At 40.3% G+C, this 12619-nt stretch overlaps 1 protein-coding gene across 3 annotated transcripts in view; it reads left to right on the forward strand.

Moving 5' to 3' along the window:
• The window catches only part of LOC134338197 (dyslexia-associated protein KIAA0319-like protein), a 92275-nt gene that overhangs the window by 37222 nt on the left and 42434 nt on the right, over window positions 1–12619 (forward strand). For all 3 annotated transcript variants that reach the window (XM_063033849.1, XM_063033851.1, XM_063033852.1), the window contains exons 4-6: window positions 2008–2218; window positions 3497–3598; window positions 7447–7544. In XM_063033849.1, coding sequence (XP_062889919.1) covers window positions 2008–2218; window positions 3497–3598; window positions 7447–7544 — 411 coding nt within the window. The remainder of the gene's footprint in view (window positions 1–2007; window positions 2219–3496; window positions 3599–7446; window positions 7545–12619) is intronic.

Raw genomic sequence — 12619 nt, forward strand, 5'->3', positions numbered from 1 at the left:
CCCATGTCCCTGAAATTCCCTTTACTCCATTGTAGTGCTGATACATCTGATTTTAGCTTCTCCATCTCAAACTGCAGGGTGAATTCTATCATATGACCACTGCCTGCTCAGGGTTCCTTTTCCTTAAGCTCTATGATCGAATATGGGTCATTACGTAGCACCCGATCCAGAAATGCTGTTCCCCATGTGGGCTCAACCACAAGCTGCTCTAAGAAGCCATCTCGCAGGCATTCTATAAATTCCCTCTCTTGGGGTCCAGCACCCAACCTCACTTTCCCAATCTACCTGCATATTGAAATGCCCCATGACTATCACACCATTGCCCTTTTACATGCCCTTTCTATCTCCCTTCATGATTTGTAGCCCATATCCTAGAGGCCTATATATAACTCCCATCAGGGTCTTTTTACCCTTGCAGTTTCTTACCTCTACTCATAAGGATTCTATATCTTCTGATCCTATGTCACCTCTTTCTCAGGATTTGATTTAATTTTTACTCCCCTCCCTGTGTCTACCTACCTAGCCTTTCAATACGATGTGTATCCTTGGATGTTACGTTTCCAACTATGATCTTTCAGCCGTGTTTCAGTGATGCCCACAACATCTGACCTGCCAATCTCTTATGTGTGCTACAAGATCATCTACCTTATTCTGTACACTGCATGAGTTTGAATATTACACCTCCAGTCCTGTATTCATCACCCTTTTTTCGATGTTGGCCCCACTACACTTTAACTCATCCCACTGACTGCAACATTGCTCTATCATCTGCCTGTTCTTCCTTGCAGTCTCACTACACACTGCATCTACAGTCCCACCCTCAACCCTATCACTCTAGTTCCCTTACCCCCAACCCTCTCAAACAGCTCTAACAAACCTGCCCACAAGGATATTGTTTCCCTTCTGATTCCGGTGTAACCTGTACTTTTGTGTAGGTCACACCTTCCCCAGAAGAGATCCCAATGATCCATAAATCTGAAACCCTGCCACACATTCATCTGCCTATTCTTACCCTCACTGGTGCATAGCACAAGCAGCAATCCAGAGATTACTACCTCTTTTCAGCTTTCTTACTAATTTCTGCATTCTCCCTACAGAACCTCTTCCCTTTTCCCAGCTCTGTCTTTGGTACCAATATGTACCACAACTTCTGGCTCCCCTTTGGACCCAATCTGGGACATCCCTGACCCTGGCAACTGGGTGGTAACATGCCATCCTGGTAGTCTCGTTCACATTCACAGAATTTGGTATCATCTGCTCTAATTATGGACTCCTCTTGTCTCCCATTCCTTTCTGAGCCTCGGAGACAGACTCAGTGCCAGAAATCGGGTCACTGCAGCTCCCCCCAGTAGGTCATCACCCCAACAATGTCCAAAGCAGTATACTTATTATTGAGGGGAACAGCCACAGGGATATTCTGCACTGGCTGCCCATTCCCTTTCCCCCCTCCTGACAGGCACCTAAGTACCTGCCTCCTGCAACTTAGGGGTGGCTTCCTCCCTGTAGCTCCTATCTATAACCTCCTCATTTTCCTATACAAGCCAAAGATCATCCAGCTGCAGCTGCATTTCCACAACATGGTCTCTAAGGAGCTGCAGCTCAGAGCACTTTGTGTAGACGTAGATATCAGGGAAACTAGAGGTTTCCCAAAGTTCCCGCATCTCACACAAGGATCATGCCACTAACTCTGGACCCATTCTCAGTGTACTATCTATGGATGAAAAGGGGAAAAAAAAACTTTCTAGAAGCTTGCTTAGAGCTTCCAGCTGTTCTTGCCCAAGCCTGTTGAGCCAAACCCTGACCACTCTAACACTGTCCACTCACACAATGGCTGATCCACTTGCAATTTGCTTCTTTTTGTTAGCTACTGCCAAGTGTTTCATAGATCGTATGATTGCAACCCGCTGAGAAGTCCCTAAGGCACCCAAGCTCTTTTTAAATCTTGCCCTGCATCACCAATAATTTTGATTCTATTTAAACTTCTTGTTTCCTTACCGCTTTATTCAGGTTGCTGAAGGGACCTCAAGGCCAAATGCTGCCTCTTTGGTTGCTCCTCCTGATTCCAAATTAACTACTCCAGCATCCAATCCGAAATGGATGCAATTTAATCCAGCAAATGACAGTATAAATGGGACGTTCGCAGTAGTCACTATAACATATGCACCTCTGAACACCACTGCTGTAGCTCCTGCATCCAGATTCACAAGTGCCCCCACAGGTGAGTTAAGTATGTTAACTTTGTGCATTTATTGTACAATTTGTTTCTTTGCTCACCTCTTCATTTTCTTGCTGGTGATTGATACTTGTACTGTAACTTCAGAAACGCTTTTCATGGAAGATTTAAATTAATACTCTGCAAATGTTCAGACTTGCTGGTCAAAACTATTAATTTTTCTATGAATGTGATTGTTTTAAAAGCAAAAAGGCTTTCACTCCGTCTCAGGATGTTGTAGAGTACATTAAAATGTGTTTTGAAATGTAGTCACTAATATGGGAAGTGTCATAGCCAATTTGTACACAGTAAGTGAAGGAGACCCAGTAATCTGTCTTTTCAGGATGGTTGAGAGAGAGAAATATTAACCTTACTGGGTAACCTAGAGAGTAGCATCTCCTATGGTCATAATAATACCATGGTTTCTTTCTCATTCACCTGAGAAAACAGATGGAAACTCAGTTTATGTTCCATGCGTAGCAAGGACATGTGCCAGTATTGCACACCCTTAGCATGCAGGTGATGTTCACCAGCTTGGGCGTCTGGCCTCTCAGTCTTCTAACTTGAATGAGACTATTGTCAATTGAGCCATAGGCAAGAGTTGTGGGGGTGAGAAAATGGAAATTTCTACAAACGTTGAACTAAATGCATTTCAGAACAAAGAACAGTACAGCACAGGACCAAGCCATTCAGCCCACAATGTTGAGTCAAACCAGCTAAAAAGCAAATCAAAAACACCCAAACATTCACCCCTCCTACCTACACCCTGTCCATACCCCTCTATCTTCCTTACATCCATGTGCCTATCCAAATGTCTCTTTAAAAACCTCTAATGTAGTTGCCTCTACCACCGTACTGGGCAAGCACTGCTCTCTGAGTAAAAAAACTTGGCCCTCACATCCCCTTTGAACCTAACCCCTCTCACCTTGAATGCATGCCCTCTGGTAATAGACATTTCAGTCCTAGGAAACAGATACTCTCTGGCCACTCTGTCTGTGCCCCTCATAACCTTTAATGTCATTTTGGATTTAATTGGACATAATTGGACATAAATTTTGACCTTTATATAAAAAAAATTCATCTTGATCTATCACAGTATAGTCATTGACAGAACCAGCCTAGCAAGTAAAGCCGAAAGCAAAGGGAATTTCAACAGCGTATTTTGTAGAGAAGTGATGGTTGGTCAAGCAAAGGAAAAAATGTTATAGAGGCTTATAGATTCATTCTTGGTATGGAGAGAATTAAAACAATTGCGTTTGTATTAAAACATTCTCTGTGTCTTAGTGGTGAAGGAACTGATTGTTTCTGCTGGGAACAGCGTGGAGTTAACTCTGCCAACAAATAAAGTTGATCTGAATGCCTTTGTGTTACCGATTTCCCCTGAAGGTAAGCAAGTGGATTTCTGTTTTTCCTTGAGAGAGTGAATCAACTTTGCAAGTCATTTTGGCTGTTTGTCAAAATTCAGATCATCCATTTGTGCAACTGTGCACAAGATGCTGCTAGAACTCTGGATCAGGGAAATGGACAGTCGAGTCCTTTCATCTGGACAGCCTGGAACGTTGACTGTCCATTGCTGTAGTAGATTGTCTATACAAAGGGAAAGGGGCTGTGCTTTGTGTAATTCCCTTCACCATTCCCCATTCCTGTTTCACTCTCTCACCTTATCTCCTTACCTGCCCGTCACCTCCCTCTGGTGCTCCTCCCCCTTTTCTTTCTTCCATGGTCATATTCTTCCATCCTCTCATATCAGATTTCCCTTCTCCTCCAGCCCTTTATCTCCTTCACCTAATCAACTTCCCAGCTCTTTACTTCATCCTCTCTCCCTCTCCTGGTTTCACCTACCACCTTGCACTTCTTCCTCCCCTCCCCACACCTTCTTACAGTGACCTCACCTTTCTTTCCAGTCCTGATGAAGGGTCCTGGCCCAAAAGGTCAACTGTTTACTCTTTTTCGTGGATGCTGCCTGGCCTGCTGAGTTCCTCCACATCATCTTTCCCGTCTCACCTTAAACTTGTGCCCTTTAGTATTTGACATTTCCACTCTGGCGGTGGGGACGGGGGGTGGGGGTGGGTTGGAACCTTATCACAATTCTATATACTTTCATCAAGTCAACACTCACCCTTTGATACTCCAGAAAGTTGGTAATTAATTGAATTTGGAGTACTTTGGAAAAATAAACTATCTTTATTGCATCCATTATTAATACCACACTGATTTATCACTTGACTATAAATCATCAGTAAAGGGAAAATGCATTTGGAAAAGAAAACCTTTTGTGACATGTATTCAAATGTTAATCAAAATATGCGTAGGTTAGTTGGGAGCCCACCTCCTAAAGTGATAGAAATTGTCCCTGGCAAAAACCGATAACCAGAGCAGAAATTCTTGCTGTCTTCTCAGTAACTCATTTTGCATAAACACCTGGGAGGTATTTTAGATTGCTATGTGTCCATGTTTATGAAAACAGTTGCCAAAATCTGCATGGTTTCCATTATGTATGGAATTCCCACTCACCTTTTCCCTTTCCCCTGAAAGTCTGATACAAGTATATTGCCCACTGTTTTGATCTGCTTTGAAGATCTTATTTGTAACAATAACTATCCTGCAGTCTAGTATATACTGTAGCTTGGCAAGTACAAACCCAGTGGTGTGCATATTTTAAATATTACGTTTTTAGTTGTACAGTATGCAATGTATTATATTTGCTATTCTCTAAACTTGTATGTAACCTTTTAGAGTATTGAATACATTAGAAGTGCTATTATCTTGTATATGTATTAAACTGTTAGTAAAATGGAGAATGGGAATAGAACTTTTGGCTGTGGTGGATTTCTATGTTGTAAATATAATCTACTTGATGTTAATTAATGTATCAGTAAGTGTCTGGTTAGTTAACTGACCTAATGAAGTAATTACAGCAAATCTTTCTGACCTTAATTAGTTAATTAAATCATGTCTACAAAGCGAGTTGACTAAGCAGTTAATAGTATTTACTGTAAAAGGTAATTATATAACATAATGGAAAGGGCCAGCTGCACTTCAATATTATTTAGCTAATGTTACAAACCATAATTGCTTTAATTTGTGTGGAATGAAGACTCTTGCAAAATTCCATTTATCTTTTAGTTATTTAAGTTTAGTATTCAATTGCATTTCTTAAAGCTATTTGTAAATTCCTTGGTTGCTTCTGCACCAGATTACACTTAAAATAAAATGAATTCTGAAGAGGGTAATTTCTACTCTCCCACTGTGTTATATTTTGTAGTGTTAAGCTAATCCAATTTTGATAATTGGATAATGTTAATCAAATTGCTCAGGACCAGTCATGGACAGGAAACTCTGGTAGGCAACCATATTAATACAATATTAAATATAAAGTGATCTTCCCTTCCTATTTTTACTTGTCCTCCAGTGGCATTGAAGGTGGCCATTTGGCACGTTAGTTCTAAGCTGGTTCTCAGAACAACCCCATCAGTCCTATTTCTGCACTTTACTTCTCTGCAACCCGTCCTCTTTCACAAGCTAATCTCCATCCCGATTCTCCTACCACCCACCTGCATCAGAACTAACTGGTATTAACCAATCTACCTAATAATCAGCATGAGACCTGAGCACCCGAGAAAAACCACACAGTCACCAGAAGAACGTGCAAACTCCGCACAGCTAGCGCCCGTCAGGATCAAGTGCAGGAAGCTGGAAACGCGGGTCTGCTGCACTACTATGTCATCAAATCTATTTTGTTTATTGAGATACAGTGCAGAATAGGTCCTTCCAAGCCGTGCTGCCCAACAATCCATTTAAGCCTAGCCTAATCACGGGACAATTTACAATGAGAAATTAACCTACAGACCAGTACGTCTTTGGGCTGTGGGAGGAAACCGGAGCACCTGGAGGAAACACGTGCAGTCACGGGGAAAACATACAAACTCCATACAGGCAACAGTGGGAGAAGCACCCTGGCTGGTAGTGTAGAGCATTGTGCTAACCATTACGCCACTATGCCACCCAAATGATTCATGGTGATAACTTCTGAAGTTCTGACAGTTTCAACTCTGGGGTTACAGCTGCCGCTTGCGTCCGTTTCTTCAGTCGACTTTTCATTAGAAGGAGCTCAGATCGTCTCAGATATTTCAGAATGTACATGGTTTGGTTCATGGAAAGACGCTGGATGGCTAGTAATCTGCTGTACTTATCAGATCAAAAAAATAAATGCTGGTTATACTTGTATTGCTCTAAGAGTCTGTTTTGCCATTCAAATAAACCATGGTTAATTCTGCATTCTAAGTTCACCTTCAGGCCGCATTCATTTTCAAATCTCAGCCTTGGACATGTTCAATGGATAAACATTCTCTAGGACAGAGAATGCTGAACATTTTCACATTTCAGTGCAATTCTTATCTTAGGTAAAATGGTTAACCCTTTATCTTGGGGCTGTACAGCTTCCTTCTGGAGTCTTTCTGGACTCTCCACAAAGGGAGAAGAAGAGCACTTCTCAGCAGCTACTTTATCAATCCTGTTTTGAAAAGCTCACACTGACAGTGAGAGCAATGCTGTCTATGAACAAAATTGAAAATCATGTTCGATCATTCACTGCAACCGTCTGATGTGATTTATAAACCTAAACTGATTTATGCACTACGCTGCTTCTGGGATTGACTTTGAATTATTTGTTTGGAAAGCATTTTAAAGACCAGTTGATTTTGGTTGTTGTAAATTGTTCAAAATATATTTTAAAAATGAATGACAAATGTTTCATCGGCTAAATACTGTTTAGCTAATACAATGGAAATCAATATAACATGCAAGTTATACTAGAGATTGATACCTAATGATCATTCAGGTTTCACATTGTAACTTGTAAGAAATGTAGCGTCTTGATTTCTTCAGGACGTTGGATGAAATAGAAAAAAGTTAAAATGAAATCGCTGACCAACTGTTAGATCTTATGTACCGTACACATTTTCTCTTATGAATCTCCTTTAGTGTGGACTAGCTAGGTTAAAGTATTGATAATGCAATGTGGAATTTTTTAAATATCAGTTTATCTGCAAAGATGCTCCTTCATGAAAACTCTACAATATTACCTTGAATCTTTTAATCACATCTTGAGTGTGAAGACTTGCAAAATATCCTTTAAGGTATTCAAGTGTGTATTGATCTAACGTAAAGATATTGTCACAGCAGGACCTGATTTTTAAAATGCAATCTAATCTAGTTTCTCATTTTCATTCAAGGAACAAGCTATAAATATGATTGGCAACTGATTACACACCCACGTGACTACGTGGGAGAAATGGAAGGTCAACATCTAAAGACACTTAAACTTTCCAAAGTAAGTATATGAAAATAATTAATGTCCAAGATAATCATGTGACTGAAATTGTGAAGTAGATTTTTAAAAATATATTGTTCCAGCTATAAATAGTCATCTTGAGCATATAATATGAAGTGAATGAAGGTGGAATGATGCTGAGGATAAGTATATTATGTCAGCTTTCTATTTGATGTCAGTTCTTAAATGAAGCCCCATTATTCATTTTGACTAGTTATTAAAAAGGACTCGTACTCTTGTATTACTGTGTGGTACTCAACTTGGAAAAAAATCAGTTTTAACTTCAAATCCTTTCTACAAAAATCTGAATATGAGTATATTTTTAAGCTCCTGCTTGGGCCATTTGTGATGATAGTACAAATCAAGTATCAGACCAAGAATTGGCCTGTGGCAGAATTCAGACAAATGCGCTTAGAATTCTTAATGGCTTCTGAATTATGCAGTCAGTTAAGAGTCAGCATGTTGGTGAGTCTTGTGTCATGTATCAGGGCAGAATATAGGTGAATATCGTCAGTCTTTAAAACAATCTAGATTTTTTTTACATTTAGTTTTATTGGGACTATTTCTATGATTTAAGTTTTATTTAATACTCTGCTGATAGATTATCCAGTAACTCTTCCACTGTGCTTTAGTGCTTATTATTCCTGTGAAACCATGGCTTTGCTGAAGTGTTACATTATAATGAGTTGCACAAGATTTTTGCCAGTTAACCAGGAAATGACCAGGATGTGGGTTAGGTCAGTGAATTTGTAAATTGGCCAGTACCATGAGCGTACACTTCTTTGCTAATTTTGTCCCTGAAGTGGAAGCAAATGGCATGATCAGAAACATAATGAGAATAAGGACTGACTTGGCAAAAGATTATAGACTATCAGTGCTATGTTCTTGATTTAGTTGGAACAACTTGTGACCTCTCAGATCCATTACCACTTTGTGTTTATTTTTGTTTTTGTCTTGCGTTTTAGGCATGTTTGTTTTAAATATTCTTTTTCTACATTCCTTCCACATTCCAGTATTTTCTGTCATTAGTTTTTTCTTTTCCTTACTGAGTCTGTAAACTGTATTTGAATTAATTAAAAAAAAAACTGACTGGTATTTTCTTAAAATTAACTGCTTGCTTATCTGTCTCAAAGTAGATAGCATAGTTTCTCCTGGAAGAAGGTCTGCGCTATTAAAGTATTTTAGCATTAATCAGTGTAGGAACCTAATGATTAGTGCTGCTGTCTGGTTGTTATTGTAGTTAAATGTGCAATCTTCAAGGCTTATACAAGTTAGGTGAAAGAAGGAGGATATAGTTACAGGATAAATTTTGATGCTTTTAGACAAGTATGCTTTATACTGTTGTAGCCCCCCTGGCCAGCCTCCGGGTCGTTCAGCTCGCTGTCGTCTAGGGAAACAGCCCTCGGCCCCGCCAAACCGGGTAATCAGTTTCTGTGGATGTTGTGTGATGTACCCCACCCCGCCCAAATAACAGACAATACACTAGATACGATTAAATGATTTACAGTTTATAGATATTACTGGAACTATATAATTAATAGAGAATAAAATATAAGAGGAATATAAAAGGTGCCACACTTATCAAAGTTCAATCTCTTCGTGCACAAACAGTTGGAGCTCAGGACCCTTCTTCTTCACCCTGCAACCCCTCGGACCGCCTCGACCGCCCGCCTGGGACCAACAACAGTGGTCGACCAGACGCTCCACACGCGTCCGTCTCCGCTCCGCTCCTCCTCGCCGAACGCCCCGCTCGGGGTCCGACCCCGTTAGAGGACTCACAGCACCTGGTCCATCCTCTGTCTCTCTCTCTCTCCCGCCTTCTGCCCCAAAACCCCGCACATACAATATCTTACAGACACACCAAAAACATAACAACTATCCCAATTGGTTCGTAGCATCTTCTTATCAGTAACGTGATCCAAACAAACTGCTAGCGGGAGGACTTTCTCAGCAGTTAACATAACAAAGAAGCCCTTTCAATTTTAACATAACAAAGAAGCCATTTTAATTAGACTACGCAGTAACATAAAAAAAAGAAACCCCTTACACTGTATATATTATAGAGTGCACATACATTCTAAAGCATACTTTGTAGCTTTACATAAAAGATTTCTCTTCAGAATTAGAATGATGTATGGGTTTGTGCCAGCACTCAGTAACATCAAGGGTGTTGATGTAAATGCACTCACCTGCCTAATTCCCCATTATCCTTTGATGTTGGGGGAGGGGGTGAAGAAAGGGTATCAACTTCAACCTTAACTACACTTGACAACTGAACATCCACAGCAATCCTGTACATAGAATTCTAAAAAGATAGCAACCTTCTGACTGAACAAATTGTTTTCATTTTGCTCCAAGTGGCTGATCCCACGGCATGAATGTGTATCCCTTAGTTCTGAACTCTCCAGCCAAAGGAACCAACTGCTCTCCATCAAATAATTCAATTCCTCTCAGAATTGTATATTTTAAAGTATTATTTAAGGAATTTTTAAAGGTCTGAAGGTGTTTTTTTTAACCCAATGTCTCCCAACGGGACAATGTTGGAATCGATCAATAAAAGGTGAAGTGAGATCTGTAAGGCAGATATGTCCTCGCTTTACATGGAGACTAAAACTACACAATACGGGTTCTGATGTAGTTTAACCAAAGCACTGCACAGTTGCAGAACTTTCTAATCTGTTACTCTGCAATCTTGTAAGAAATGTTAAGCCTGGTGCCCATTAATTTTATACTTTTCAAGTACTAGCTGTTCCACTTCCCTCTGCACCACAACATGCTGTTTAAAAAGAAAATATTCATTTTAATTCTTCTTGTAAATATCTGGAAGAGCCTGCTAAGAGCAGCACCGAGTTACATGAAATTTAGCTGTGGCTAGGCATAGCTCAAATGCCATCTATAAATTTGCTGATGCTACAGTTGCTGTTGGCAGAATCTCAGATGGTGGCACAAGGGTATACAGGAGTGAGATATACTGACTAATTGAGTGGTGTCACAATAACAACCTTGCATTAAATGTCAGTAAGACCCAAGAGATGATTGTGGACTTCGGAAAGGGTAACACAGGGGAACACAAACCAGTCGTCATCGAGGGATCAGCAGTGGAGAGAATGAGCCTTTTCAAGTTCCTGAGGATCTAACCTGGTCCCAACATATTGATGCAGCTATAAAGGAGGCAAGACAGCAGCCATATTTCATCAGCAGTCTGAGAAGATTTGGTTTGTCACCTTGAACACTCATACTCTCTACAGATATACCATGGACAACATTCTGACTGGCTGTATCACCGTCTGGTATTGGGGGGGGGGGGCACTACTGCACAGGACTGTAGCAAGCTGCAGAGTTGTAAAATTAGTGAGCTCCATCATGGGTGGTAGATTCCATAATGTCCAAGACATCTTCAAGGAGCAGTGCCTCAGAAAAGCAGCTTCCATCATCTACGCCTCCCACCACCCAGGACATGCCCTGTTCTCATTGTTACCATCAGCAAAGAGGTACAGAAGCCTGAATGATTCAAGAACAGCTTCTTCTCTGCCATCAGATTTCTGAATGGACATCGAAACCACGAACGCTACCTCACTACTTTTTTTAAACTTTTTTTTTTGCATTGCTTATATTAATTTAACTATTTAATATACCTATATACTTACTGTAATTCATTTTTCTCTATTTATTTATCATGTATTGCATTGTACTGCTGCCGCAAAGTTAACAAATTTTACGACATATGCCAGTGATATTAAACCTGATTCTGAACTAGGGAAAACTGTAGTTCAGGACTCCATGAATGTTAGCCAGAAGTGAGTGTCCTTATGATAAGGAAATGTCAAGGTCTTTTCATAGTTTTAGACAGCTAATAGAAGAGAGCAGCCTTTAAAATACACACATCTATGTTGGGCCCTGCCAGCAGGCAAGTATCAGCGACACATGACGCATTTGCAACTATGTCCAAATACAAGTGCTAAGTGGATAATTCTTTCTCCTAAGACCTTAGCCTCACAGAAGCCAGTCTTCAGCCAATCTGATTCACTTTGTCTGACATTCAGAAGCAGCTGAAAGCACTGAATGTGGCAAAGACATAGGACCAGAAAAAAATGCCAGCTGTTGTACTGAAGATTCACACTCTGGAAGTAAGCTTGCTATGAGAGTGTAGTAGCACCTCTGACAATTTGAAAAGTTAATTAGGTATGGAGTATTCACAAAAGGAGGATAAATCCATTCTGGCTAATTGTTATGCAGTCAATTTATCCTCGGCGTCTGTTTTCCAGTACTGTTCTGCATATGCCATTTCTTGCCCATTTTTTTTGACCTGTTAGATCACTTTACAGATTCTTCACATCATCCTGTAAGATCTCTTCCCCACTCAAACTTGGATTTGTGACACCACCTTTTAATCTGGGCCACTAATGTAGATTGTAGGCGGCTGAGCGGGAAGTATGAACACAGGGGATTCTGCAGAGTAACACCCACAAAATACTGGAGGAAGTCAGCAATTCAGGCAGTTTCTATGGAGGGGAATAACCTGATGGCATTTTGAACTGATACCATTCAAACGGGCTGAGGGGAAAGCACTTTACAGCAGTTCACCTTTGACATTCTGCCAACTTAAAACTGACCAAATGACTCCTGTTCTTTACTTTCTATTACTTAAGTAGTCCTCTATCCATACTAATGCTATCCTCAACCCTGTGAATTTTCTTGCAACATCTTGCTGTGAATATCTTTATACACAATATCCCTTCGTTCTCCTTTAACCAGTCCATCATCAAAGATCCTCACCACCCAGGCCATGCTCTTTTCTCGCTGCTGCTATCCTATAGAAGGCACAGGTGCCTCAGGACTCGCACCACCAGGTTCAACAACAGTGTATCCCTCAACCATCAGGCTCTTGAACAGAAAGAGGATATAACTACACCCATTCTATTTCTGGTCTTCCCACAAGCAATGATGCACTTTAAGGATTCTTTATCTTCTTATTTCATGCTCTCATTATTTATTGCTATTTACTTATATTTGCATTTGCATAGTTTGTTGTCTTCTATCTGCTTTCTTTCTTTTAATCATATTTATAGTTGCTA

The sequence above is a fragment of the Mobula hypostoma genome, chromosome 26 (genome assembly GCF_963921235.1).
Source record: "Mobula hypostoma chromosome 26, sMobHyp1.1, whole genome shotgun sequence".
Taxonomy (NCBI): Eukaryota; Metazoa; Chordata; class Chondrichthyes; order Myliobatiformes; family Myliobatidae; genus Mobula; species Mobula hypostoma.